At 43.0% G+C, this 24,743-nt stretch overlaps 3 protein-coding genes across 6 annotated transcripts in view; 1 reads left to right on the forward strand and 2 right to left on the reverse strand.

The window, feature by feature from the left end:
- The window catches only part of Rpn1 (regulatory particle non-ATPase 1), a 32,203-nt gene extending 28,085 nt beyond the window's left edge, over window positions 1-4,118 (reverse strand). Inside the window, exons 1-4 of the mRNA XM_084576956.1 lie at window positions 3,963-4,118; window positions 3,586-3,642; window positions 3,336-3,500; window positions 104-225 (exon numbers count right to left, since the gene is read on the reverse strand). Of these exons, the coding sequence (XP_084433082.1) occupies window positions 104-225; window positions 3,336-3,500; window positions 3,586-3,642; window positions 3,963-4,046 (428 nt within the window). The 5' untranslated portion in view covers window positions 4,047-4,118. The remainder of the gene's footprint in view (window positions 1-103; window positions 226-3,335; window positions 3,501-3,585; window positions 3,643-3,962) is intronic.
- A 143-nt stretch (window positions 4,119-4,261) lies between these two features.
- Alg14 (ALG14, UDP-N-acetylglucosaminyltransferase subunit) lies at window positions 4,262-11,936 on the forward strand. The gene is made up of 5 exons (XM_084576959.1): window positions 4,262-4,701; window positions 5,264-5,466; window positions 6,201-6,341; window positions 6,635-6,694; window positions 8,139-11,936. The coding sequence occupies exons 1-5, from the start codon at window positions 4,536-4,538 to the stop codon at window positions 8,307-8,309; spliced, it is 741 nt and encodes a 246-aa protein (XP_084433085.1). The 5' UTR covers window positions 4,262-4,535; the 3' UTR covers window positions 8,310-11,936.
- Window positions 11,937-13,080: 1,144 nt separating this feature from the next.
- The window catches only part of bt (projectin protein bent), a 258,850-nt gene continuing 247,187 nt past the window's right edge, over window positions 13,081-24,743 (reverse strand). For all 4 annotated transcript variants that reach the window (XM_084576962.1, XM_084576961.1, XM_084576964.1 and 1 more), the window contains 9 exons: window positions 23,803-23,980; window positions 20,687-21,442; window positions 19,961-20,106; window positions 18,909-19,065; window positions 18,453-18,575; window positions 16,666-16,863; window positions 16,091-16,204; window positions 15,142-15,372; window positions 13,081-13,833 (listed from right to left, as the gene is read on the reverse strand). In XM_084576962.1, the coding sequence (XP_084433088.1) occupies window positions 15,173-15,372; window positions 16,091-16,204; window positions 16,666-16,863; window positions 18,453-18,575; window positions 18,909-19,065; window positions 19,961-20,106; window positions 20,687-21,442; window positions 23,803-23,980 (1,872 nt within the window). In that variant the 3' untranslated portion in view covers window positions 13,081-13,833; window positions 15,142-15,172. The remainder of the gene's footprint in view (window positions 13,834-15,141; window positions 15,373-16,090; window positions 16,205-16,665; window positions 16,864-18,452; window positions 18,576-18,908; window positions 19,066-19,960; window positions 20,107-20,686; window positions 21,443-23,802; window positions 23,981-24,743) is intronic.

Consider the following 24,743-nt stretch of genomic DNA (forward strand, 5'->3'; position numbering starts at 1 on the left):
TTGTGGCCAATGGCAGTACACAGCAATGCTAGCATAGACCCCATTTATTATGGTCCATTTGAATCTACGCTAGCAGCAAATGCACAAGGTAAAGAACACTTACCGCACGTATTCGTGGCCCCACGAGCCGATCTCTTCCCGGGAGCCAAGAAGTCTGTACTTGAGGCACTCCCTTTCTTCGCTGATAGTCATAGCCAATATGGATACGATGTCCGCGCAAAACCTCTGCGGAGTACAGAGAGGTGCATAAGTGGTCAGCAGCAGGTAATTATCCCAGTATGCTCAGAGTGCCCGATGAAGAAACCTCCAGACACCACACAATAGTAAGCTGAAGTCAAATGACCAAGTCTGAACAAGGACAAAGCAGTAGTAGTACAACACAAGCAATCACTGCTTACAAATGATTGAATACGACAAAAATTTGATTTTTTACACCTCTGCAAAGGAAGGTAAAGGCTTTCCCACTAGGCATCGACAGCCCATAGAATTAGTGGTTAGGATGCCGAGTGCAGATTCCGAAGACGCAAGCTCAGTAAAGGATGTGGCAGCTGCATTTTAGTACAGACAAAACGTAATGTGCCAGTGCAAATTAAAGAACCCCAGATAGTCGAAATTTCCGAGAATTTTCCGCTAAAGCGTTCCTCATAGTGATGAGCATTAGAATGCCAAACCCTAAAAACTACATAGAGTTAACCATAAATACTTGAATGACTTCAATTATGGGGACAGCAATGTGGAGAAAGACGATGCCCAAATACTATATCAATAATGTCTTAGAGCCAATTTTGTCCTCAATAAGTAAATTTCTACAGAGCTCCATCCAAAAGCAAATGCAGTAAAATAGATATCTTGGAACACATGGAACAAGCTAATTATTAATTTTAAGCCTAGGCAATATAACTAAGTTGTCTTTACGCTGTTTTTTCGCCATCGTTTAAGTGTGATAAAAGCATGTTATCATGTTAGAGACAGAACTGACTACCGCATTCAAATGGTCAACATAATTCACATTTGTCAGCCTCCGGGATCCCTTGCGCATCACGTGATTTGTAGTTGCGAGCCTCGGCTGTTTCGGCTGCGGCGGCGATACCTGTATTCCTGTTCTTCCTCTTTGCTACCTTAATAGCTGTTTTCAGTAAGAGTGGCTTTTTTTGTAACCAAGAACTGGCATTCCATCGATGCAAGCCTATTTAATTTTTCTCTTTAGTGTCCCTTTAATGGCAGGACATCAAGATATCCAGTTTTGGAGTAGTCTCGGAGTAATACTGTGTTCTGGGGCAGGATGCAGCAGGGAAAGTGCAATGGAGCAAACAGAGCAGCACTTCCTCCCCTGTTTATTACGTGATAATGTATCCACCTCGTTCAGTAGAAATGGTGCCAAGTAACCCAAAATTGAGGAAAATGTGGCAGAAAAAAATATGCACTGCAATTTGTGATAAAACAGCCATTCTTTCTACAGCATTCAGGGTGGTGTCATACAATTTCACTTCCTATTTAGTATCTACCTGCTAGTCAGGTTGGAGCCTAGTTTGCGATGGGGATTTGAATCGCTGACATGTGTACTTCACTGTAAGTGTAGGGTGCCCACACAGAAGAGAGAATGATGCTGCACTTAATTCTTTCATCAAAAATGAAACTATGGCATTTAACACTTTGTCAAACTCTGCATCAGTCTCTCAATGCCAAAAATCTGCCGAGTCAAAAGGCGGCATTTAAGGCACTATCGTGTCCTCGCTTAAGGTGAAGCCAAAGTGTCCTCCAAGCACCTTACACTGATAGGGCGTGGTAGGGGAATAATGTAGCAGGCGAAAGAAGGTTCCGCCGTTGCTATCGTAATTAGACTAGGGTTAACCAGAGTTAAACCACAACTAATTTTTTATTTTGTGACATCAGGCTTCTTCATGCCAACCTGCTTTGCACTGAACTTCAACAGTGGCTATCGAAATAAATAGAAAGGCCATCATTTCTTGGGTCACCAAAAGACCTCCCCGAGTTTAAAAGGTGGGCACAAGCTTGGTACAGAGATGATAAAAAAAAAAAAGGAAGGCTTCATAGAGAAGATTTTGAGATCTGCATTTCTAAGAAGACTTTTTAAAGAGCTTTCGTCATGTAGTTGAAGGTAAGGAAGTACTTTTGGATAAAGGAAAACAGGTGTTGGCACCAGGTGCAGCGATTCAGAAGCTAGGACACTTTGCTATTGAATTGGGGTACTCTGGTTTTAATCCGGCCACAGCAGCCACATTTCGATGGAGGCGAAATGAAAAGGCATCCGCGTGCTGTGTGATGAGTGGGCACTGAAGATTCCCAAGGTGGCCAAAATTATTCTGAGTCATCCACTAACCACATCTTTTTCTCCCTTCTCCTCTCTTTCCTCCCTCTCTTCCCTTACAGCACGGTTCAGTTGTGTACAGAAAAAGTGTGAAATTCTATGCCTTTCTTTTCCTGTAAACCAATTTACATTCATATTTTGCACTAGGTGCTCTAGTGAGGCTCTTTTCTTCATTGCTGGAACACATTTCGAATTTGAAAGGCACTAACTAGATGAAGAGAAATCGCCCAACAAACCGCGCTGCTCCATGTGTTTTGACAGCAGTGTCAGAAGAGAACTTTCAAGATTCCAAACGCGCATCAGCACAGCACAAACCGGAAAGCCATGTTACACAATCAGATTATAAAGGAGTATAGACATGTACATTTTCTGTTCCAGTATTTTTGCTTTAATCGATCCACAATGTTCCAAAACAGGGGGACTGCGACCCAAAAGGTCCCAGCACAGCTCAATTAATTGTCAGGGAATTTATCAGGGCCAGTTTAAGTTTCGATCTCTCCGAGCACGAGCGCGCGAGCTGCAGTAATTGAGGACTCTGGAAATTTTGACCACCTGGGCTTCTTTAAATGTGCACTAACATTGTACAGCACATGGACGCCTAGCTTTTCGCTTCCATCGAAAAGCGGCTGCCGTGGCCGGGATTCGGTCCCACATCCTTGGGCACAGAAGTTGACCGCCTAAACCCCTGCGCTACCATGGCGGGGCAGCAAGGCGCAACTGTTTTATACTTTCTTCTGGTAAGAAACTGGTGAGCTGCTATTCATGCTCTATGTATTAACAGTACCACCCAGGCTAAACGTTTGACCTCACGTCTTCAGTTCACGACTGACAACGCGGTGGCTCCACAGCTCGCTACCGCTGACTTTGTTTTCCTTTGTTGTGGTGGACAAAATAAACATGTATACTTGCAAGTGGATGCACAAATCCACTTCAGAATCACGCTAAACGATGTCTGCATATTGTGCAAAGTCGGCTACAGTTACACATACAAAACTTCTTCACTCACTTTAGTTGTTTCATCGGTGATCTTCTCGTACACTTCTTGCAGTGTCTTGTAATGAGGCTTGAGAAACTTTAGAGGTTTAGGCACTGACGTCATCGACGTGGTCGAAGCTTTGATCTGAGAGCGAAGGCTCTCGAGCGCAGACAGGTAGAGGGATGCGTTGTCCTCCTGTTGGAGCACAAAGAAAAACGGGTAAGCAGAAAAGAAACAAGCCCAGTCTAAGGAGGGTGCAATCACATTGAAAAACACTTACGACGAGCCGGTGAACGAGCAGATCAAGATCATCTTGGAGCTGCTTGTCTTCTTCGCTCTGAAAGCAGCAACGAGGGATTACATACAAGACGCCAGAAATGACACCAAAGTTTGGTTTCCGGAAATATGTGCGAAGAAGGACGTTAACTAGAAAACGGTGTAGATATCATAACAAAAGCGACAAGTAAAACGGAATGAGTAAAGGTACGGCGTACAAAAGACATGCCAAACAAAAAGTGTGCACCGCGGGACTTGCGCGAAGTGAGACAGCAAGATTTACAAGCGCGTGTAGTCGACTGGCAGGGAAGAGGATTCCGCGGATGGGCGCTTGTCAGCTGAAGTACGGACAGGTCTTAGACTATTGTAAATGTCACTTACGAGTTCCAATTCCTTTTCTCCTTCATTTTTCTTCTCTTTAGAAGGCTGCTCGCTTTCAGCCGGCACGCTCGACTTTTCCTTCATGTTTGAAACCCTCTACACCAGCAGGCCTCTGGGCCTGACCATTACGACGATTACGGCATTACGCATGCGCGTATGTTGATAAAAAAAAAAATCTATTTTTGAAGGCGGTAAGTAAATTTACAATTTAATTATACAACAAAGTATATTTTTGATTAGAAATAAGGACACGAGCACTGTGCCTGCCAATATTGAGTAAAATATTCAGCACTCTCGAACGATGGAGACATCCTGACACCATTATGGCATGGCTTCAGTGGTGAAGTGATGTACGCATGAGCCTCGGATCGTGCAAAATTACGCGCTGCAGCAAGTCCAGCGTGCCGCAACTGAGTGCACGATGAGCGACGAAGCGTGAGGAGCGCTCCAGAAAGCCGACGACGGTCAAAGATGTAGCACCCGCCGAGGGAGGATACGGATAAAAAGTAACTACGTGGACATCGCCTCGTCAGTTTCAGTTCTGCAGCCAACGCTGCCAATCGCGCGTGTCCGATGGAATCTTTCGCTTACGCGACCTACCTACAGCACCTGATCGCATCTTTGGCGGTGATCCTACTCTTTCGAGTTGTCTGGGTCCTGGTCAGAATCAGACATGCCACCAACGCACGCAAAGCACCTCGCAACAAGCCTGCGAAGTTGATGATCGTGTTGGGATCAGGTAAGCGTCCACCGATTAATTTCGCAATCACGTTGCACCTCACCGTAAATAACGCTCTGTCGGCACCGGATGATGCTGTGTATAGTTCGTCTTTTTGCGCATAATCACAAATAGCCTTAAGTTTGTGTTGTTCTTGTCGGTATTACTGCACAAGACTCCCTTGTCTCGCTTCGTTACGGCAACAAGATAAGGATCGCAGATTACGACCGTCATTTGCTACATACCACCTATCCACATGAAAGTTCCTGACCGGTCTTAACTGGTAGATTGAACCATTCGTAGTTGATGCCAGCGGAAACCAGCGCTAGTAATACCAGCTGTAAAAACAACTGAAAATTCGTTAAAGAACCAGTTATTGGAGCAGTTGGGTTATTCTCACTTCCCTTTTAAATTCACTTCCTTTTAAAAAAGCTGGTACACTGCGGCCGTTGAAGCTAACAAATAATTGAAAGCACGATTAATGCTGTGTGTCATTACCACACCAGTTTTGCGTAAGCAGCCGGGATTTTTTTTTGGTCATATTTATGAGGATGAATGCTCACTTTTACGATCTGCTGCGCAGGCGGCCATACATTCGAGATGCTTAAGCTGGTGGAGAACATATCGACGACGTCGTACAGCCCCCGTGTCTACGTGACGGCCACGACCGACCCGATGAGCGCGGATAAAGCCAAGCAGTTGGAGATGTGGCGAGTGGCATCTTCCTCGCAGGTTCTGCTCCTGAGATTCCTCTCATCGAAAAAGGACACGACTGACAGTCCGGAAGTGAGTGGCCGCCCTCAGCTTGCCTTGCTGCACATGCATCTGTTTGTGCTTGCTTTTCGGGCCTGTGAGCATCTTGGGTCTTCATACCATGAAAATAGTGTGAATTAACCATAGTCCGGTGACGCATACTAAAACCACAGTGCAAGCTGGATATTTTGCTGGATCACTGCTATTCTTAAATATAAGACAAGCTCTTGAGTCAGTGGTAATGTAGCCCAAACTCAAAAGTGCCAAAATCCTCCACCACATAATGTATAAAAGAGTTGCTCACCAATTAGGCACTGACGACATTACTGAGCAAAGCTTTACAAAGTCCTTCATGTGTTTCAACCTCAGGACAGCCCATTTTTGAGCAGTGTACTAAAAGCGCCGATGCAAACAAACCTGCACTCATGGAAGATGTTGCAGTATGTGATTGCATCATATGGACTTGATGTGGGAGGTGGACGCTGGCAGACTATTCCCCGACTCACTAGTCCTTGCTCCAAAGACTAAGATTGCCATAATGGTGACATATTTTGTGAAAAGTTGTAAAGTGTGGTATGACGTAATGAAAGCTCTGATTTATTGCATGTGAATTGTTTGAAGGAAGTCAGCTATTGATTTCAACTCGGAGATCAAAATGATGTGGTAAATAATGCTATTTCACTGTGCTGCTGAACTTGAGACCTATATTTCTCACAATTTAAATGCAAACAGTGGCAGCCACGTTGTGCTCACATCACATTTTTCAGGCAGATGAACCCTCGGACTATGTTATCGAGCGCATTCCAAGGAGCCGAGAGTTGCACCAGTCTTGGTTGACCACAGTGCCAACAACTTTTTACGCAATCTTGGCATCGGCACCCATCCTTCTGCGTCATTCACCAGACGTTGTGAGCATTTTGTTATGCTGTTCCTCTGCTGTTTACTCTTGTTTACATGCAAATTAAATGTCATTTTCTGTCTTGCAGACATATCCTTATTTGCTTTCATTTTAACACTCTTCATTTAATTTACATTTTCATGTGTGTTGCTTTTAGAAAGTATGAGGCATCATGAATAGAATATATTTAGAGTATTTGAAGCCAGACCATCTTGTTGCTTAGGCTTGCATTTTTTTTTCTTCATTGCATGCCCCTTTGCTGCATTTTTTACCTCTGCTCTGACTGTTTGTTCCTTTTTTCAGATAATCTGCAATGGCCCAGGAACCTGCGTGCCCATTGTGCTGATGTCATTTCTTCTGGCTGTGAGTAGCATTTGTGTTGAAAAACTAGGTAGAGGAAGCCTCGTGTTCGGTCATTGCTAGCTTTTATTCATTGCTTGCTACTCTGACAGTGCACCAAAAGATAGATGATGGTAGTTAGTACGTTGTGCGAAAGTTGAAGTTTCTTTCCATTTCATCCCTTTTCCTCTCTCTTTGCTTTCGGAGTCATGTGACAGGTCAGGACATACTCACAATAACTCTTTCCTTACCACACTCATTGAGCATTGTCGGCCCGCTAATTTTGCGCAACAATTTCGGAGCCTTCCAGTTCACTTACTAATACGAGATGCCATTTTTTTAAATACGTTTCTTTGCGTTTTTTTTTTAAGCTCGAAAATATTGAAAATCGGCCGGCTTCGCCTAGTTTTAGAATAACGGCCTGTGGGCTGAGTTGCTTCATGATGTGAGCACAGGATTTAAGCAGTGCGGATTCCATGCAAAGTGGAGCGATCGCCCTTTTGACTGTCTTAGAGTGCGCAGATCGGTACGGAAGTAGCTCTTTTTTTTGTCCGAGGGAAATACATCCAGCACAATCTACCGTCTAAGAATTTGATATTAATATCTAAAAACTGTAGGCTGTCATTTTCTGGTAGTTCATGCGTAAAGGCGAGCCCTTTCCCTTGTTGTCTGAAGGCGGATAGTATGTTTCCCACGGATTTATGGCACGTCATTGTAGTGTAGTTTTTAGTATAATGAGAAAGTCGTCCATGTATCTAAAAATTTTTAGGACTAGGCCATTGTCAAGGGAAGAGGCTAAATCATGGTCAACAGATGATAATAGTATGTTACACAGCACCGGGGCAACACAGGAACCAATACATATCCCTCTTTGTTGCACAAACATTCTAGTTTCAGACTAACTACTGTAGACCTCAGGTAAAATTCAAGTAACGACAAAAAAGTTATCAGCACTTCAGCTGAGTTCAGGAAGGCAATAGCCCCACTAGATCCAATGCACTCCCATACCGATTGAAACAGGTTGTCGTGTGGCACTGAATAAAACAAATCTTCAACATCCATGGAAAAGAAATATCCAACCGAAGGAGCCTAGTCTTTTAGAAAAAATACGATTTCTGTAGCATTCATGGTGGCGAAGGGGCCTTCAACTAAGCAGAAACTGCCTCACCTGTTGCTACCACATATCCTGCTCACTCACTATGCATCTGAATGGCATGTCCGGCTTATGGGTCTGAACAGTGAAAAAAAAAAACAAAAAGAAAACGTAACAGTGAAAAACGGTCTCACTGTTAAGACCTGTTAAGAAAAAAAAACTGCATGACATGATGTGGACTGCTTCATGCTTTCTTTTTTTTTTTTTTTTTGAGAGGTGACAGCAGCAATGGTAATGTGCTGGTGCCCACTGATCAGTAGCCTCCTTTGTTTATTATTTCAATATTTTTTATGCATCTAGACTGCTGTCTTTCAGGTGCTGGGCGTGACACGGACAACGGTGGTGTTTGTGGAGAGCTTCTGCCGAGTGGAGACGCTGTCAATATCGGGGTGGATCCTGTACCACCTGTCGGACCACTTTGTGGTCCAGTGGCCCCAGCTCACCACCAAGTATCCGCGGGCTAAATACCATGGTCTGCTTATCTGAGTGGACCACCCACTGATCTCTGGCACAACTGGTGTGGATTGTGCAAGGCACTGCCGAGAGTGTGCAGCTGGCATCAAAAACAAACTCCGCATCTGGCTAGAGTGTGCATTCAGAGCCGCCAGTTTTTTCCCCGCAGTTCTTTATTGTAAGCGGAGCCAACGCTCAGGCAGCGCCTATCAGAGCACTCCGCTGGGCTAGGCTTGCTAAACCTAGCTTCTTTAGCTCGACTAAGAAAGCAAAAGCCAAAGTTGTGTTGACAGTTTCTCTTATGTGCTCAGCCCCATACAGAAGATTAAGAGCCTTGCACACACATGCTTTCGGCTTAGGCTTTGGCACGCATTTCTGTTAGCCTCACCACCATTGTGGCTGTCTTGCATAATCCAGACGAAATTGTACGAGACGGAGATCACTGGATGCCACACTTGACCGGTCTCTCGCTTTCTTCGGTTCATGGCTGTGCACTGGGTCTCAAGCTGGCTACTGGTAGCGTGCCATCAAAGAGCATTTTTGCTGATTGCAAGTTTCATTTTATAGGTGTAGTATTTTGTCAGCTGCTGACACTGGTTGTCGGGTTGTAGTGGTTTAGTGCTTGGCAGTGTGTAGGAATGGAAACAATGGTTTGTTTTGTGTTGCCTTAAAGAGCGTTCAAAGGCTGAAAGAATTGTGAATTAACAGAGATATGAGCAATTTTTTCATAGGACTGTTTTTCATAGGGTTGTGCAAATATTTGAACTGTCATTTACAAACTGAATATGTTTGTTATTTGATTTGTATTCAGGAATTTTTTGAATATTCGAAATGTACCGAATATATCAAAAATTTTGGAATTCATTCATCGCACTGCACGCTTCAGTGCAATGCTTAACCAGGTGGACTATGCAGTGAAGCATCCTCAAAATGCGATAGGGCCATTTTGTGAAGAGGGCCTTCATAGCAGTGTACGCAAAGCAAAGAAGCTGACAAAACCGAGAAAAAAATGTCCTTCTCACTTGGGTATCGTCTCAAAATGCTGACAACCATCATATTGGTGTTCATCAGATAAAATTACTGTGGTGCGAACGTTTTTTGGCAGTATTTTTCAGGCTCATTTGATAATTCAAGCTTTCATTAATTCACATTCCCTTTTTTTTTTTTTTTTGATCCTTTGAAGCAATAATTAGAGTTAACTGTATTCAGCTGCAGCATGACTCCACCCGGTTTCATGCAGGCCCTTCCTGTACAGAAATCCGGTATATGGAACCCTGTGTAAAATTCATACTAGATTTTCCTGTAAAGTATTCACTTCTGTGCAGTTCTAATTTAATTTTATTTGCAAATACCTTGTGAATTTTCAAATAAACAAGAAGAACAGTGTTTGCTGATTTTTAATTTTCCTTTATTTTTCACTGATCAGGTACTCGATTCGAAAGTTGAAGTATTTTTTCCCCCATATTTGTATTTGAATATTTTGAGTGGAAAATTTCAATATTCTCACCCCTAGTTTATTTGAGACTGAATTGTACTTAAAAGTCCACATCAAGTTGCAGATCAAAAGGATTGTGTTGTGGTGCTTTGACTATTATCTTTCCCCTTGTGTTAGCAATATTTGCATGCTCTTCCTTTTTGTTCAGTACATTACTTGGTCTGCTTGGCAATACGACTGTGCGCCAAAGAATGTGCGGCGAAATGCAGGCATCAATTGTGTATTTGGGCATCTGCTTGCAAGGATTGGCGGAGCAGTTGCTGTAATAGCTTTAATGTTTAGCTCAAAGCTGTCCTGTGTTGTTTTGCCGGCTGACTGCGATGGCACATATTAGTGTTGCGAGTAATTGAGTGGCACGCAAATAATGTGCAAGCTGAGTTCTGGCTTTTTGTTCGGTGTTTGCCTATGTTCTCTCTTTTAGACTGGGTGCTAGTTGGCGACGAAAAGAAAAACGTCTGTCGCACAGCCATGAACCTAAAGAGATGCTGCGAAGTATTTTTCTTCTTTCTCTCTTCGAGTGTTCAAAGCCTGTGGCAAGCACAGGTGCCCACGGTTGCTTCAGTGCTGGCAGAGAAATGGACATATGGTTGATGCTTTTTCTAAGGGTTGGTGTCGCAGCAAAACTGCATCTGAAGAGCCGCACCTTTTGCCTAGGACCCTTGGGCTGTTGCTGGTTCAACAGCCCAAAAAGGCTGGCTCAAGGTGCGAATCATCGTGCAAGTAGCTCGCAGCAGGTTGCATTTAAACTTCGGCACTATGATGCCCAAGCGCACAAGATCCGCTCTCTGCTAACGTGGTGTGTTCCTATTCACTCTGGCATAACAGACGGTCTCTGTTCTGCAGCTCAGGAAGGCATTGCAATCAAAAAAACATGTGGCATTTGTAGTTTAAGCAACGTCTACGTGGTACAAATATGAACCTCTTGATTAATGACTTTCCTGGAATGCAAAAGGTGGTGTTGAATTGGATGTGGATTGCACATGGAGCCTCTGTAAGCTTAGCCGATAACCAGGTGAATTGGAGCACACCCATAGTTTGAAAGGCACCGCATACTAGACGAAGCCCCCTCAAGCTGACTGCTAGCACTGCTGCTACATATAGGAGTGTTGTCCTCAGTGCAGCTATTTTTCTTTATTTCTTAGTCTTTTTTTTACACAGGGTTTACTTACTGTATGAAGAAGGTAGCACTGCTAGGAAGGATCTAAGCAGTCAGTTGTGTTCGATTCAATGTCTTTATTTCCCCTATATTTCCTCGAAGAATGAGAGATATACTTCTCGCAAGCCCCCACTGCACCGAGCTGGCCTCTGGCGCAGTGTGGACGGCCTGCATCGAATGCTTGAGACGTGTAGACGGGAGAACTACACAGAACTCGCTTAACAAACGAACGGGATTGCATATTTTGAGGAAAAAGAGAAGAGAATGCTAGTCGTGTGAACAGCTGGGGCTCATAACATACTCTAGGGACACGTTGCATCTAGCTCGTAATCTCACTCAGGTTTTGCGTGTTGTTATTAACATTATTTTTCTTTACAAACGTAATAACCTAACCTGCCTTGTTGCCACTTTATGGAAGTGTCCCGATCTGTTGGGAAACAAAAGTCTACTACATTTTCCAGTTGAAGATCGGCTCGAACTATGGTCGTTGCCTCTGCACCGGTCAGTTGTGTTCGATTTGTCTCTAGTACAAAGAAGCCGGGGTGTGTGCAAATGCGTCCTGTTCGTGGCTGGTCCACTGACGGGGCATTATGCATTTAAGAGGGATTTATCGTGCCTATTTTGTAGAAACCGGCACTTAAGGAGAAGATTGCTCTTATTTTTTCCTCCTGTAGCTGCATTCACATGCTGCACCACATTGCAATTTCTGATGTCATCGCTCCTGCATTGAGCCAAACTGCATGTACTTGTGGATTGCATGTCAGAAACCTCCAGGGAAGACAGCAAAATGCTGTTTTGGGGTGGGGGGGCTTATTTTTCAATTGCTTGATGCATACAGTGAAAGCAGTCAATGCACTCACTTTGAAACACAGCTTTTTCGAGCAGTTTGTCGTATGTATGTGTGACTTACGCAATTGGCTGTGAAATGAACGCACAATGTGGAAGCTTTCATTTTGAAGTGTGCAATCCTGGATTTTTGAGATCTCCAGAATAAAATTATAACTCTTATTTCCTTTGCGGCCTGTTCTTGTCCCATCGAACATAGACAATGTGTTGTCACATGTCTCTACAAGTCACACCCTCAAGATTAATATCATCGTAATTCTAGTAAACAGATCTAACTGGTGATATTTATACCGCTGTAATGTTACTTGCCAAATTTTAATTATAATTACAGCTTATAATAAAGTACATTCAGTAAGTGTATTGCTATCGTTTTGCATCAGTTTCTTCACCGCATAAAGTGTAATGAAAATAGTAGCAACAATGGCTAGCATAACACTCTAGCACTCCAGCTATACATTTCGTGTTTGCTTTTGACAAAGTGAAGCTAAATATATATATTCATAATTTTTTACCCCATGATCTAACCCAGCTGTGGAAGTCCACTTGCATGCACTTGGAACAAGCAGAAATATCTCGACAAAACTGTTAGAATTCAATCATTTTGTTCCGGAAATAAAAATGGTTTTAGGACCCACTACTCCCTTTAACCATTGCATTCAGAAAGAGTTGATTTTGGCCATTGTTATTGTCTTCCTCAAGAAAGATATTTTTAGTGGAGAAAAAGCTTCATTGAGCAGCACTGTGGAGTAGCTTTGCATTCACGTATTTCCATTGGGTGTCAGATGACACAAGAGCTGAGTCAAGATTTGACTGGGCCAAAGTTCTGTTCCCTCAAATGTTGATGATCCGAGGATCAATGAAGGTACGGGCAATGTACATAGGTGGCTGCAAGCTGAGCCACGTTGAAAGCTGCTAGATTCTATAGTCTAATCATTGGGCTTCCCTGTTTGGTCTTCGAGTGAAAACTTGCTGGAACAGTGGTCCATAGAATATGTACCTAATGAAGGTTCGTCAGAAAATGCGTAGTGCTGAGAGTTTCGCCCTGCATTATCTCAGGTAGTCGCTTTACAGCGGGATAGTTTGTATCTTTGGTGTTACAAAGAACCATTCTGTTTCACACACATCTGTACCAATGTATCCATGTATTTGCTCACTAAATGAATTCTTCTTTGTGTACATCCAGAATTTCTCTCTGCGTGACAGAATTTAATTTGCACCACAACTGTCACTTTGCTGTACTCCCCCCCCCCCCCCCCCTTTTTCCCCCTTCTGAAAGTGCTAATAGAGAAGGACATCAGACCAGAGCGTACACCGACTTCTCTTTTATTCACATATGCCCATAGTATGACGTCCAAGCTACAAATAGCTGCCGTTTCGCTAAACTTGTTTCTGCTTCTACACGGTCTTAGCTCGGCACTTATTTCAGAAGCTGCCCCCACCTTCTGAATTCTTGTTGCATGATTTTAAGATCGCAGTCAACGATCACTTTTCGTCGGTACGAATTTGGTTAAAGTACTTGAGCTATGCAGGCCGTGATAGAAGCCTAAACACATTTAGCCGCCAGTCAGCGCGCGATGTATGCACAGTTGTGTAGCTTTTACTCTGGAGAAAGAGAAGAAGAAGAGGCAAAGTTTGGCACAAAGACAGGCTGGACAAAGGGGAACACTCCAAAAAGAATGAAAAGGTTGCGCGAGAAAAAATAAATAAAACAGCAAGCCAAGAAAACCTAGGTTGAGGTAAATTAATATGCTTGTAACTTGGCTTCGCTTTGCCTCCGGTGTGCTTAATTGAAAAGATGTTCTTGTGTGCTGTAGCACTTCCAGTCTGCTGCTATTGAGGGATGGCATAACACTACATGTCTGCATACTCCTTGCCTGCTTACGTATGAATGAGTCGCTCACTGTTTGAAAAAAAAAAAAAAAAAAAAAGCCAACAGTGATGGGAGAAATAATGCTGCTTTGTGCCATGCCACCCCACAATATCTTTTTTTTCTCATTGCTGGTCTTGTAGGAGGAAAATAGAGCGTGTTGAAAGAAGAAACTCCATCGTAGATGATGCACCTGTAAGGTGACAGAAAGGAGGGCAGGCTCAGTGAAGGCAGGAGAAAGGACAGGTTTAAAGAAAGCAGAAGGGCAACAGTAAGTGTGTATAGACAACTATATGAATGATTATTCGTACAATGTTTTCTAAGGCCATAACAGCTTTTCCTGGCTCTGTAACAAATTACCTCTGGCAATAAAAAGTGCCTCTGCAAACTACAATCTCTACGAACTGACATGGCTAAGGCTCCTAGCCTCAAATGATTCCACGAAATATTGTGGATTTCAGCATCTTTGTGAAATTGTATGTTACAAGCCACATTCTATCTTTCTTTTTTATGTTATCGTTTTAAACAATAGGAATGACATAACACTGGGAATGTTATTTAATCATCAAAGCTTTCTTTGAAGCTATAACTTGGTAGTGAAAGATGTTCTGCTGATACGTTGGCCTCCCATCCTATTGTGCGAGCTCTGCATAGTCCTGTATAAGGTCATAATGATGGTCCCTTTCAAAAGGAATAGTATTATTAGTATAGTGGAAAAAACATTAATCAACACTCGGCATCCATTATAGGACCAGGCAGTCCAGGAATGAAAGTGAACAGCAGACGGGTGCGCCAGACATTTCCGCATCCTGTTTGCTGGCATGGTAACAACAGCAGGTGTGGCATTGCGCTCTGCATCACCAATACACAATGCAGCTGATTGAGGGAAGGCGGGGGCACTGTGTCAAACCAAGTGAAGAGAACATCAAGCATTTACTTTACCCTGAATCACAACAGCCACACCATATCTTAATCAAGGTAAATACTGAGTTTGTGAGGAATGTCTCAGATAAAATGGTCACATATTATTCAATACATGTCATGTTTCCTGCAGGATACTACTGATTATTATCTGCCTTGATCTGCCTTCTTTTGGAATCCGAACACTCTTTGCACGAGATGAAGATGCTGTCTCTGCTTGTGTGAAAACAAATTCCCCCTCGGAATAGCGCACTGCTATTGGCGAATTTGCATGTGCCTTCATGCCTGAAGATATGCTGCATATACGAATGCCCTTTTACAAATGGTGCTCAGAAAATGTGCATAATTTTCACCTCATTTGAAGCTTCACACATTGCATTTACATCAACTTGGCAAGCCAATAGTCTGGAAGACTATGCTGCTGCCATAGAAGATGCGACAGATTAATTCAAATTTGGTGGGCACTTGCCACAGCCAGCCATACTTTGTTAATGGTGGCAGGTACAATTTCTCCTCTGTTCCTAGCACCGTAACATTACCAGCATGCTGGTCACTCTTTAGCACTACGATGGTGGCTTACCGTTAAAAATGCCTGGTCAGCCGTGAGGCCCTCATAGCTGGTCAGCCTCAGAGACCACGTTGATGGCAAAGCTGGCGATGCTCTCGCCAGTAGCGTCGTTTGCAACGACCTGGTACTGTCCCACATCCGTCACGGTGGCCTGGGTGATGGTCAGGGTGCACGTGCGGCCGTCCTGGGCCAGCTTGTAGTGTGCGCTCTCTTCCAGGGCCTGGCCATCTTTCAGCCACCGAACTGCACATAGGTACCATGAGGTTGTGGAGCAGTAAGCAGGGAGGTCGTCTTACTTGGCATGTTTGTGCCACCCTTTGCTCAATAACCAGCCCAGCAATGGCATTACTTTGCACGAAAGCTTGACTAGAGCATCAATGCACAAGTTCTACACGTGATACCCATCATGCCAACAGCAGTACGGTGCCAACTTGAGCATGGCACTGTTCTGTGGCCATCGCAGTGAGCAGAAAAAAAAAACTGAAAACATTACAAAGTGCCTGCATTGTCTAACACGAAGGTTTCCAGTTTAAGATAAGTCACTCAATGAGGTGATTATTATTATTACTACTGTTGAATGAAAACTGAAATGGCCCTGAAGAGTTTCATGGACAGCTTTGAATACTGGGTCCCATAATGTGTACTTCCATATCACCCTTTCTTTACATAAGGCTCTGCACAGATACAAAATTAATATTTCAAGTTCAACTAGAGATGTCTACAACAGCCAACCATGAAAACACTTTGCATCTAACTGTGCCACCCAATTTCTTTTAGGGTGCTGTGAAAAAAACACAAACAGGTTGACAGTTTCACACTATCTCTCACACTATCTCTCACTTGTTCTACTCTAAAGCATAAAGTGTCATCGTCTCTACTTTTAGCATAGTAGAGATGGTGAGGACATAGCACTGACTACTGCACGTGCAACCCAACCAGCAGCGAAATGGCTGGTACAAACCTCCAAGAGCTTCCTTGTCTGTCACACACTTGAAGACGACTGGCTGGCCTTCTCCAGATGTTGTTGACCTCGGGTATATAGAGAATCCAGGTCCAATGAATGGTTCACCTGGAACTGAGATGCAGTGAGATTTTAGTTTTGCAAGCTCTCTGGTCCCCATGTATGCCCTAATGCATTACGTTGTACGAGGTAAGGAAAGCTGCATGTATTGAAAGATAAGCTTTTTTTTACACCAGCAGCACTCCAAGAAAATGTGATAGACTGCTGCTTCTCACGAAAGCATAATTTTACACCAAATAAAAGCACAAAAAGAAATGTTTGCTCTCAATGTGCACACACACACAAAGCAGATGCACAAAAATCTTAAGAATAGAATTCCGATGCAGCCTATTAAAAGCTAAATGTCGGAAACGAATGAAAGGGTTCAGTGAAAAGAGTGCTTGAGGGTTGGGGGTCAGGGAAGGAAGACGCCAACACAGAACTGATAACCTTTCTGTCCCATTCCCAATCACTACCAACATCATAATCACCGTACACTACCCTAAAATGTCTACATAAGCAGTAGTAGCACCTACCTAGGACATCCAGAGTGCAGGTGCTGAAAGCTTCCCCTACGTCGTTGAAAGCTTCACAGGTGTAAGTGCCGCTATCCTCGGGGTACACTTCGGCAATCACAAGCTTGTAAACATCGCCCTCAGTGACATACTGGAAGTCCTTGCTGGACTTGATTTCTTTCTCGTTGTGCAGCCAAACCACATCAAACTTGCTGGAACCTGGGGTGGAATATTTGAGATTATTACTGCCACATTCACTGCATATAGTTTATCCATTTGGCATTTGTGCACTGCACCTACAAATTGCTCGGTGCCATTAAGGCACCGAGCAGCATTTTAAATGGCAGCATTTTAAATGGTAAAAGTGCTAGAAAAAAAAAAAGATATGTATCTAGCCCCATTTGTTCTTTCCTGGGTCCCTATTTGCTAGTGTAGTCTATGCTAAAATGCTAGCATAATGAACAAAAAAAAAAAAAAAAAAATTAAAAGTAATACATTTCAAACAAACTGGGAAAAATCAGAGAACACAGGCAGGAAGGCTGTGGAGGTAAAACAAGCAGCTCGATGACAAAACAGGTAAATGAAGATGTTTTGAAAGCTACTAAAACAACAATGGCGTGGTCCACCCACTGTTGCGGGACTGAACAGGCATAAAAGACTCCCGTGTTCGAGCATGCACCTATTCACTTGCTACTTTCCGTACTCTCCAGCAGACTTGAGTTTAGTTGATAGTGACGTCCCTCTTTACCTGCCTTTTTTTGTTCCTTTTGAATAAAAGTCAGAGTGAATGTGGAATTGTACTTTCCGCCAATGGGAACTACTATTTGAATAAGAATCAAATATGTTTGTTTTTCTATAGTATTCATATTTTAAAATTACCAAATACGGTAAAAAATTTCAAATCCACCAGAGTTTCACCGCGCAATGAAGCATCCTCAAAACATGACGGGCTGCTTGTGAAAAGGGCCTTTCCAACGGTGTATGGAAGCAAAGCACCTTGAAAAAACTCTCACTTCGTTTTCATCTCAAATGCAGACGATCATCGCGAAAAAATTTATCACCTAAAATTACTGCAATGCAAACAGTTTCGCAAGTTTCTTCAGGCCCATTCGATAATTGAAGCTTTTAGTTAATTCAATTTTTTCTGTTCCCTGAGAGGACGAATTAACAAAAGGTTTACTGTATTCAGCAGTGATATGACAGATGCACCCAGTTTCATCCAGGCTCTTTATGTACAAAAACCGTTATATGAGATCCTGTATAAAATTTATACTTGATTTTTTAGTATGGATACATTTCTAGAAATTCTAGTCTGATTTTATTATACCATGTAAATTCTGAAGTAACAATGTTTGCTAAATTTTAATTTGCCATTCTTTTTTTCCACTGATCAAACATTCGATCGGATACTTGAGGGCATTTTTTTTCCATATGTATTCGTATTCAATCCATATTCAAAAATTTCAATATTCGCACACCCCTAGAATTGATACCTTTACATGCTATGTGCCATACTTTCACACACCTGCTGAGCACTGTAAATTGCTCAGTAATTTTGTTGTATATTGAATAGAGCGATGACATACAAAATTTGCAGCTCTGCTCTCTGGCCTAGTGTGGTATCACAAGCACCTAAGCCACCTGCATAGTGGTGGCATCTGGTGGCAGTGAAGACAGTTGTCGCCACAAACTTAATATGTCCGCATGGAATGGTAATTTTTTTACTGTAATACATTTAACGCTTTGAGCCTGTACAGCAACTTTGAAGTGTTTCCAGAGCATGCACGAATCGCAGTGCTCAATTTTACCTCTGATGGTGCACTGCAGCGTCACCGCGTCACCATCCTTGACAACGTGGCTCTTGAGATGCTCCGCAAACTTTGGCGACTTGCCGTCATAGCCTTTGGATTCTGCCTCCTCTTTCTCCATGGCTGTTGTGAACAACATGAATGCACACGAGTTGAGTAAATGCAGCTCATTTTGTAAATGTATGTGTGCATGTAACGGCTACACTGTGGAGATTTTCAACCAACAGAATTTTTGCTGTGCGTAAAAAGAACATCACTGCTTTAGACTTTTTTTCTTCACAGATGAGACTGCCTTTAGAGAAACAGTGCTCAAAAAGTGATAGTCAGAGATGGAATTTATGCAAGCCCTCCATGCAGTACACATTTTCATCAATGCATTGTCCCTCATGTCTCTTGCTTGTTCAGGTGTGTACGCAGTGTCACTCTTTTCTTTTTATCTGGAACAACCCTACTTACGCAAAACAGTCAGCTTTCCACTTGTCTCGGCCTTGCCTTCAGCATTAGTTGCGACTAACATGTACACTCCTTCATCCTCGGGGTAGACTTCACCAATGCTGAGAGAGGCTTCCCGGTTCTTGTACTTCAAGCTGATGATTTCGGAGGACTTCAGGGACTGCGTATGTCATGAGAAAGCGAGTATTAAAAATATTACAATGGCAGTTTTTCATGTATGCAACCATATCAGATGGTAAACCTAAGCTTTTAGAGCAGTGCTGCTCACGCAACATACAATATACAATGTACTCAATCAGTGAGCACATTATTGACTTGAATAAAGCTCTTTTTTACCCAGTTTTTAAAAAAGAGCCCTTCAAAGGCAAAGGCAGCAAAAAGAAAATAAGCTGGCATTGTTAAGAAATAAGAATTTACTATGCATGCATTATGCAGTGTTATAAACTTGAGCTCAAACTTATGCTGAACTGCATGCAGAGGTATATTCGAAAACCATATTAGAGCAATATTTTTTCCATGCTTCTGACAACAGTCACTCAGCAAAACTGAAAAATTGTGACTGCATGAAAATAAATTTCACTGACAGGCGCATTACTACAATCCAATTTAACCATCCTAGCCAGTTTTCTTTACCACTTGCCAATTATTTCCCTCATGTCAACACAACATTCTGAACAAAAGATTAAGAAAAGATTTAGCTGTTGCTGGGCGTACTCTTAAAGCAGCATGCATTTCGATGTAATGATACCTATGCCCAAGCTCTATATATGCGTGCATTCCACTCTTGTGAACCTCATCTTTTAAAACTGAATTAGAACAAATTTCTAATTCAAGCAACTGCAATCAAGAGCTCATTCAAACCAATTTCAATACCATGGCTGGCCTTAAATATGCTTTATATTTAAAATCTGCTTAATCTGAACTGTGACTGCTTTCAGTTCAAGTGTTTCAGTTGCTCCTCGGCAAGTGAATAGTAAGGAAAGAGTTATATGTGTCCACAGTTTGCGATGTGTTATGAGTTGACACAATCTTAAGGCGGCACAAAAGAAACAAACCTCGCCATTTTTGAACCATTCTACTGACGGCTCAGGGTCTCCATCTACGACTGCCTTGAGTAGCAGGGGCTCGCCGTCCTTGATGCTGATGTCCTGAAGGCCAACCTTGAAGGAAGGTGCCACCATGGGTGGCGGTTCGTCTGGAACTGCACAGTCCGGTGCACATTAGATGCCGCTTGGTGCCATCAACATCACTGCCCTATATCATTTTTATCCTAACCAAAGGCACACAGTAAAACTCAGTGTATTATGAATACTACTGCAGCCAACTTTCTTCTAGTGAGCCCACACCAGCTAAAAACTAGAAAAGTAAATCTACTCACGCAATAACCACATGAATGTAGGGGCAAAAGGATGATGTTGAAAGGCTTGACTTAAGTTTAACCAGTTTTCAGGTCAGATAACTATTTTGTATCCCATGCCAAATGCCGCAGTTTTCACGGATGTGGCCGTGGACACTGACTTTTGTGACATGGAAGAGGGGCCGCAAAAATCGTAGCGCGGAATGCTGCATGATGTCGCAGTTACTTTAAGAGGTTGCAATGAAATGAATAATAGACAGCAGTGCACAGAATAACAAAGGATTCCAAGCTAGTTCTAAAGCCGTAACATGCTGCTTATAATAACTGCTGAATGTTCCGCACTGCTTTTCATGGCCGAGAGGGATAATGAGATGGACATGCTCTTTACGTATGCAAAAAGCATGCATGTTCCTACGGTACTCACGTTTAAGTTCTTGAGTGGTAGTCCGAGATCGAGATGGGCTGGTACCTTCCGCGCCTTCCTTCTTACCATAGGGCTTCTGAACACGTTTGGTGGGTTCCAGAGGGGGTGAAAGCTTGGCAGCTGCAGAGCTTAGTGTGCTGGCAACACGGTCCTTTGCCGAGTCTCTCCTCGTCAGGGAAGACACATCCGAAGCCTTGTAGTCCGTGGTCTTCTTGTCGACTGACTTGTAATCAGATGCTTTGTAGTCAGATGTGTAATCCGACTTTGACCTGATGTCCGACTTGTAGTCCGATGTAGACCTGATATCCGACTTGTAGTCCGATGTGGACCTGTAATCTGATGAAGACCTGTAGTCTGACGATGACTTGAGGCTGGAAGACTTGTAATCTGACCGGTAGTCAGACTTAGATTTGAAGTCTGACTTGTAGTCTGACTTATAGTCTGACTTGTATGAGCTGCTTGACCTGTAGTCAGAACTAGATAGATGCTTGCTGGCCGAAGAGTAGTCCCTGGATGAATAGGCCGATGAAATGTCACCGACCCGTGCAGAGCTCTTGAGAGATCGGGTATCTGCGAATTTGGAGGACGTGCGCAAATAGTCGCTCTTGGAGCGCAGGTTGGAGGCATACGAGGGCAAGGAGGAGTCGTAGCCAGAGTAAGCGGGTGTGGCAGAGTAAGGGAGATGCGAGGCAGGGGCACCCCCTGTCTGATGGTGTATCACGGTCGGGGAATGGCCTTCAGGAAGTTTGCGGCGGTCTGCAGTGGAGATGGTGGAGAGAGAGTGGCGTGATGTCAGTTGTGCATGTTGGCACTTGTCTTTTTGCTGCCCAAGGAGGATTTTGACGCTTGGGACCAAAGCCAAACCAGGAATCAAGAGATACTGCAATGCACTAGGGTACGTTTAATGTGCTGCATGGCTCCTGCTCTGGCTGTATGGTATATCAGCCCTTATATCTACATGTATGGCATGTAAATAGGTACTACGATGGTGTACTGAGGGTAGCGATGCCCAATACAGCACTCGACAATGTGCATTACCCGCCCATCCTGCCCATAATAATAACGAAAAAAAAAAAATGAAAAATGAAAAAAAAAAAAAAAAGATACTATTTGCTGCTACTTGTAAGTGTGGAAGGACATGAGTAGTTTGCTTTTGGCTGCATGTTGGGTGAAACCAATTATGCTTTACTCAGTTTTACGAATATTACATAAAAGTGCTGCAATGGCATGTTCTCATGGGCCAAACAGCATTCTTGACTTTATCTGCTCAGGGAGTGAATAAATGTTCAAGTGCCTAGGCAAGGCACTGAACAGCTGTAAAGTGCCATTTTTTAAAAAGGCTGTGGCACTGCAGTTTCTCTCCTGGGAAAGCCTGATGCCGCTTGGTTTGTTGCTAACTTTTCTGCAGCTAACAGCTGGCTATTTTCAGTTCTAGAAGAGCCAGATAGGCATTCACTGATGACAAAAACTGGTGGCAAAATGCAATTCCCATATCAAGCAAGAGATCTAAAGAAACATATGGCACAGCTGTAAACTGAAAAATAGTTCGTCTTAAGAAGCATAGATAATATCCTAATGACTGGAATGAACACTCTGTGCTAAGCAAGTTTGGAGGAGCCTGCTATCACATTAGAGGTACAGTCTAGTGCACAAAGAAAGGCAAAGCACGTACCAAGAAAATGTGAGACAGCGTATAGTCTGTCCCACTAGAACCGTGCAGTGTTCTAGAACCTAGGGCAAATGTCGGCTGATCGATAAAACTACCGTGCACAATGTTGCCTGCAAACCTGAACCTTCATCGTCTGTTCTCATGATGAGAAATGGACCAGGTCAAGCCATTCTGTCAGGCTTTTAACAAACATGGCTGGCTGGTGCCACAAAAACTGCACTTTTTCCTGTTGTGGACTAGTGAGCCCTCAGTGTGCCTTAGAGCTTCTGGAACACTGCACGGCCACCTAATGTCCTGATTCCTGGTTTGTGCTGCTTCTAATTTGTGGTTTATATGCATGTAAATGTGACTGCAGCCCATTTATGCTGCAATGCACAGGTTCTTGACATGGCTATTGTAAGTTTACCCTGTACCAGTCATTCTGTAATTTCCTACAGTGAACTGGCTGCATCAAAAGAGTAACGTGTTGAAGAGTGCTTGTTTTATGCATTGTCACATGCAGTCATGCAGGTGAACTATATGTTTGACATCCTGTATAAAAGAAAGTATGTATTTAAAAAAAGATGCAACCAATTTATGCTTTGTGCATAATGCATATAGTTGTAGCTGCACTGTACACAGTTGTCTAGCTGTGCAACAGTGGTGTGAACAGTTGTATGCTTGATCAGTGGTGCAAACACTAGGTCTGAAGAGGTGCAGCAAATAGAAGGTATACTACAAATTGTGATGCCTGTGAGGCAAATTATAAAAGTTTTTCTTGCGGACGTGTGCAAGTGAAAACTTCACTGAATCGTATTGTGAATGCACTTAGTTTGTTAGAAGATTATATGCCATGCTGGGCATCGTAAATGCAATTTATGGGAGGAGGATTACGCAATGACTGGGACTGGGCCAAAGGAGGTTGAGGGCCTCATTATTCTGATGCGTGCACTGGTGGTTTTAAGATTGCAACACAGTAAGGACCACATATGCACTTAAATATGGGTTACACAGATTCTATATCAATATGGGTTACACACATTCTATATCAACACAGCAATACTGAATAACATGAAATCTCTCATAGACGCTCAATTTGAACAGATAAGCTCATATAACACAGATTATTATTACTGTCCGAAAAAAAGAAAAAAAAAAAAGAAGAGGTGTGTTAAAATTGGCCACAATCATCACAAGAGAAAACTGTGCCACACATGAGAAGTGAAACAACACAAATTACAAATACAATACAACTGACTAGTACAACAGTTCACAAGACTACACAAGTTAGAACAGAACAATCACATTGCTAAGTGGACAAAACTGTATTGGAATGCAACTAACAAAAATAGTAGCATGCCGATGATCAGAGCTTAATGCTGAGAATACAATAACACAGTTCTTCAACAGTTACTTGCTTCACTGCCACACAAAACAGTCATGTTGAGTGCCCTCTGCTTTCACTTACCTTCCACAATGAGGAAACAGCTGGTTTCATCCTCTCCAAGAGAATTCTTTGCCTTGCAGACATACTTGCCAGCATCCTCCTTCTTGCAGGTGAGGATCTCGAGTGTGACCACACCATCCGCGTGGGTCATGTTGTAATCAAACTTGCTGAGCTCCTTGCCGTCCTTGTACCATTTGATCTGCAGTTAAAATGTTTGTGTCTAGGCATCCGTTGTTGGCAAGACATTTTGCACGCCGCCCGCCTTTGAAATATCTAGACTATTTCCACTCTGATTGCAACCCATGACAAGAAGTTTGATGATGCTGAGCAGTACTGCAAAATCTACCGAGGCGGAAGAAACCATGCACTGACAAGCCTCATCTGCACGTGGGTTTAATGAATATGTGGAAATTCTGTCCACTAACAGGTGTGCTAACTTGCAGATATAATGTCTTAGCAAAACAGCAGGCAGAGTAGCAGGACACAGTCAATGACCAGCAATTGAGGAACTTCATTTCAGTATTTGTTGCCAGCAAGCAATAAATTCCCTATTTGCTAGTCAGTGCTTTGTCTTGTTGACAGTGTCTTGTTCCCCTGTGCACTGTTTTGCTAAGAACCATGTACCAACTGGCCTAGCTATTTTCCGTGACATTAGCTTACATTCTAATCCCTAAGCAATACAATTAGTCAATGATTTATGATGGCATCTAATGATATGTGGGCATGCATGCCACATACACAACATGCACCTGCTCAGTGGAATGAGTATGCAGCATGAGCACTGTTGCAGAAGAATGACAGTCAAAACAAAAATTGGCCTCAAAGGGCTTTCTGCTGAGTTCACCCAGTGGTAGTGGAAGTCTCAGGGAGTTGCAAAACAGAAGTAAATTTAAGCAATTTCTCAGCAATGTCACGTGGATTGCACCCCTTCACAATGGAGCCATAATCGGAGGCATTGAAAA

This window comes from Amblyomma maculatum, chromosome 8 (assembly GCF_055883805.1).
Source record: "Amblyomma maculatum isolate TAMU_Amacu chromosome 8, ASM5588380v1, whole genome shotgun sequence".
In the NCBI taxonomy this organism is placed as follows: Eukaryota; Metazoa; Arthropoda; class Arachnida; order Ixodida; family Ixodidae; genus Amblyomma; species Amblyomma maculatum.

Excerpts from the sequence above, each read along its gene's own strand:
- Alg14 (XM_084576959.1), top strand. The coding sequence starts at position 4,536 with ATGGAATCTTTCGCTTACGCGACCTACCTACAGCACCTGATCGCATCT. Across the intron at positions 4,702-5,263 it reads GATGATCGTGTTGGGATCAG|GCGGCCATACATTCGAGATG; the intron begins GTAAGCGTCCAC and ends TCTGCTGCGCAG. Across the intron at positions 5,467-6,200 it reads ACACGACTGACAGTCCGGAA|GCAGATGAACCCTCGGACTA; the intron begins GTGAGTGGCCGC and ends CACATTTTTCAG.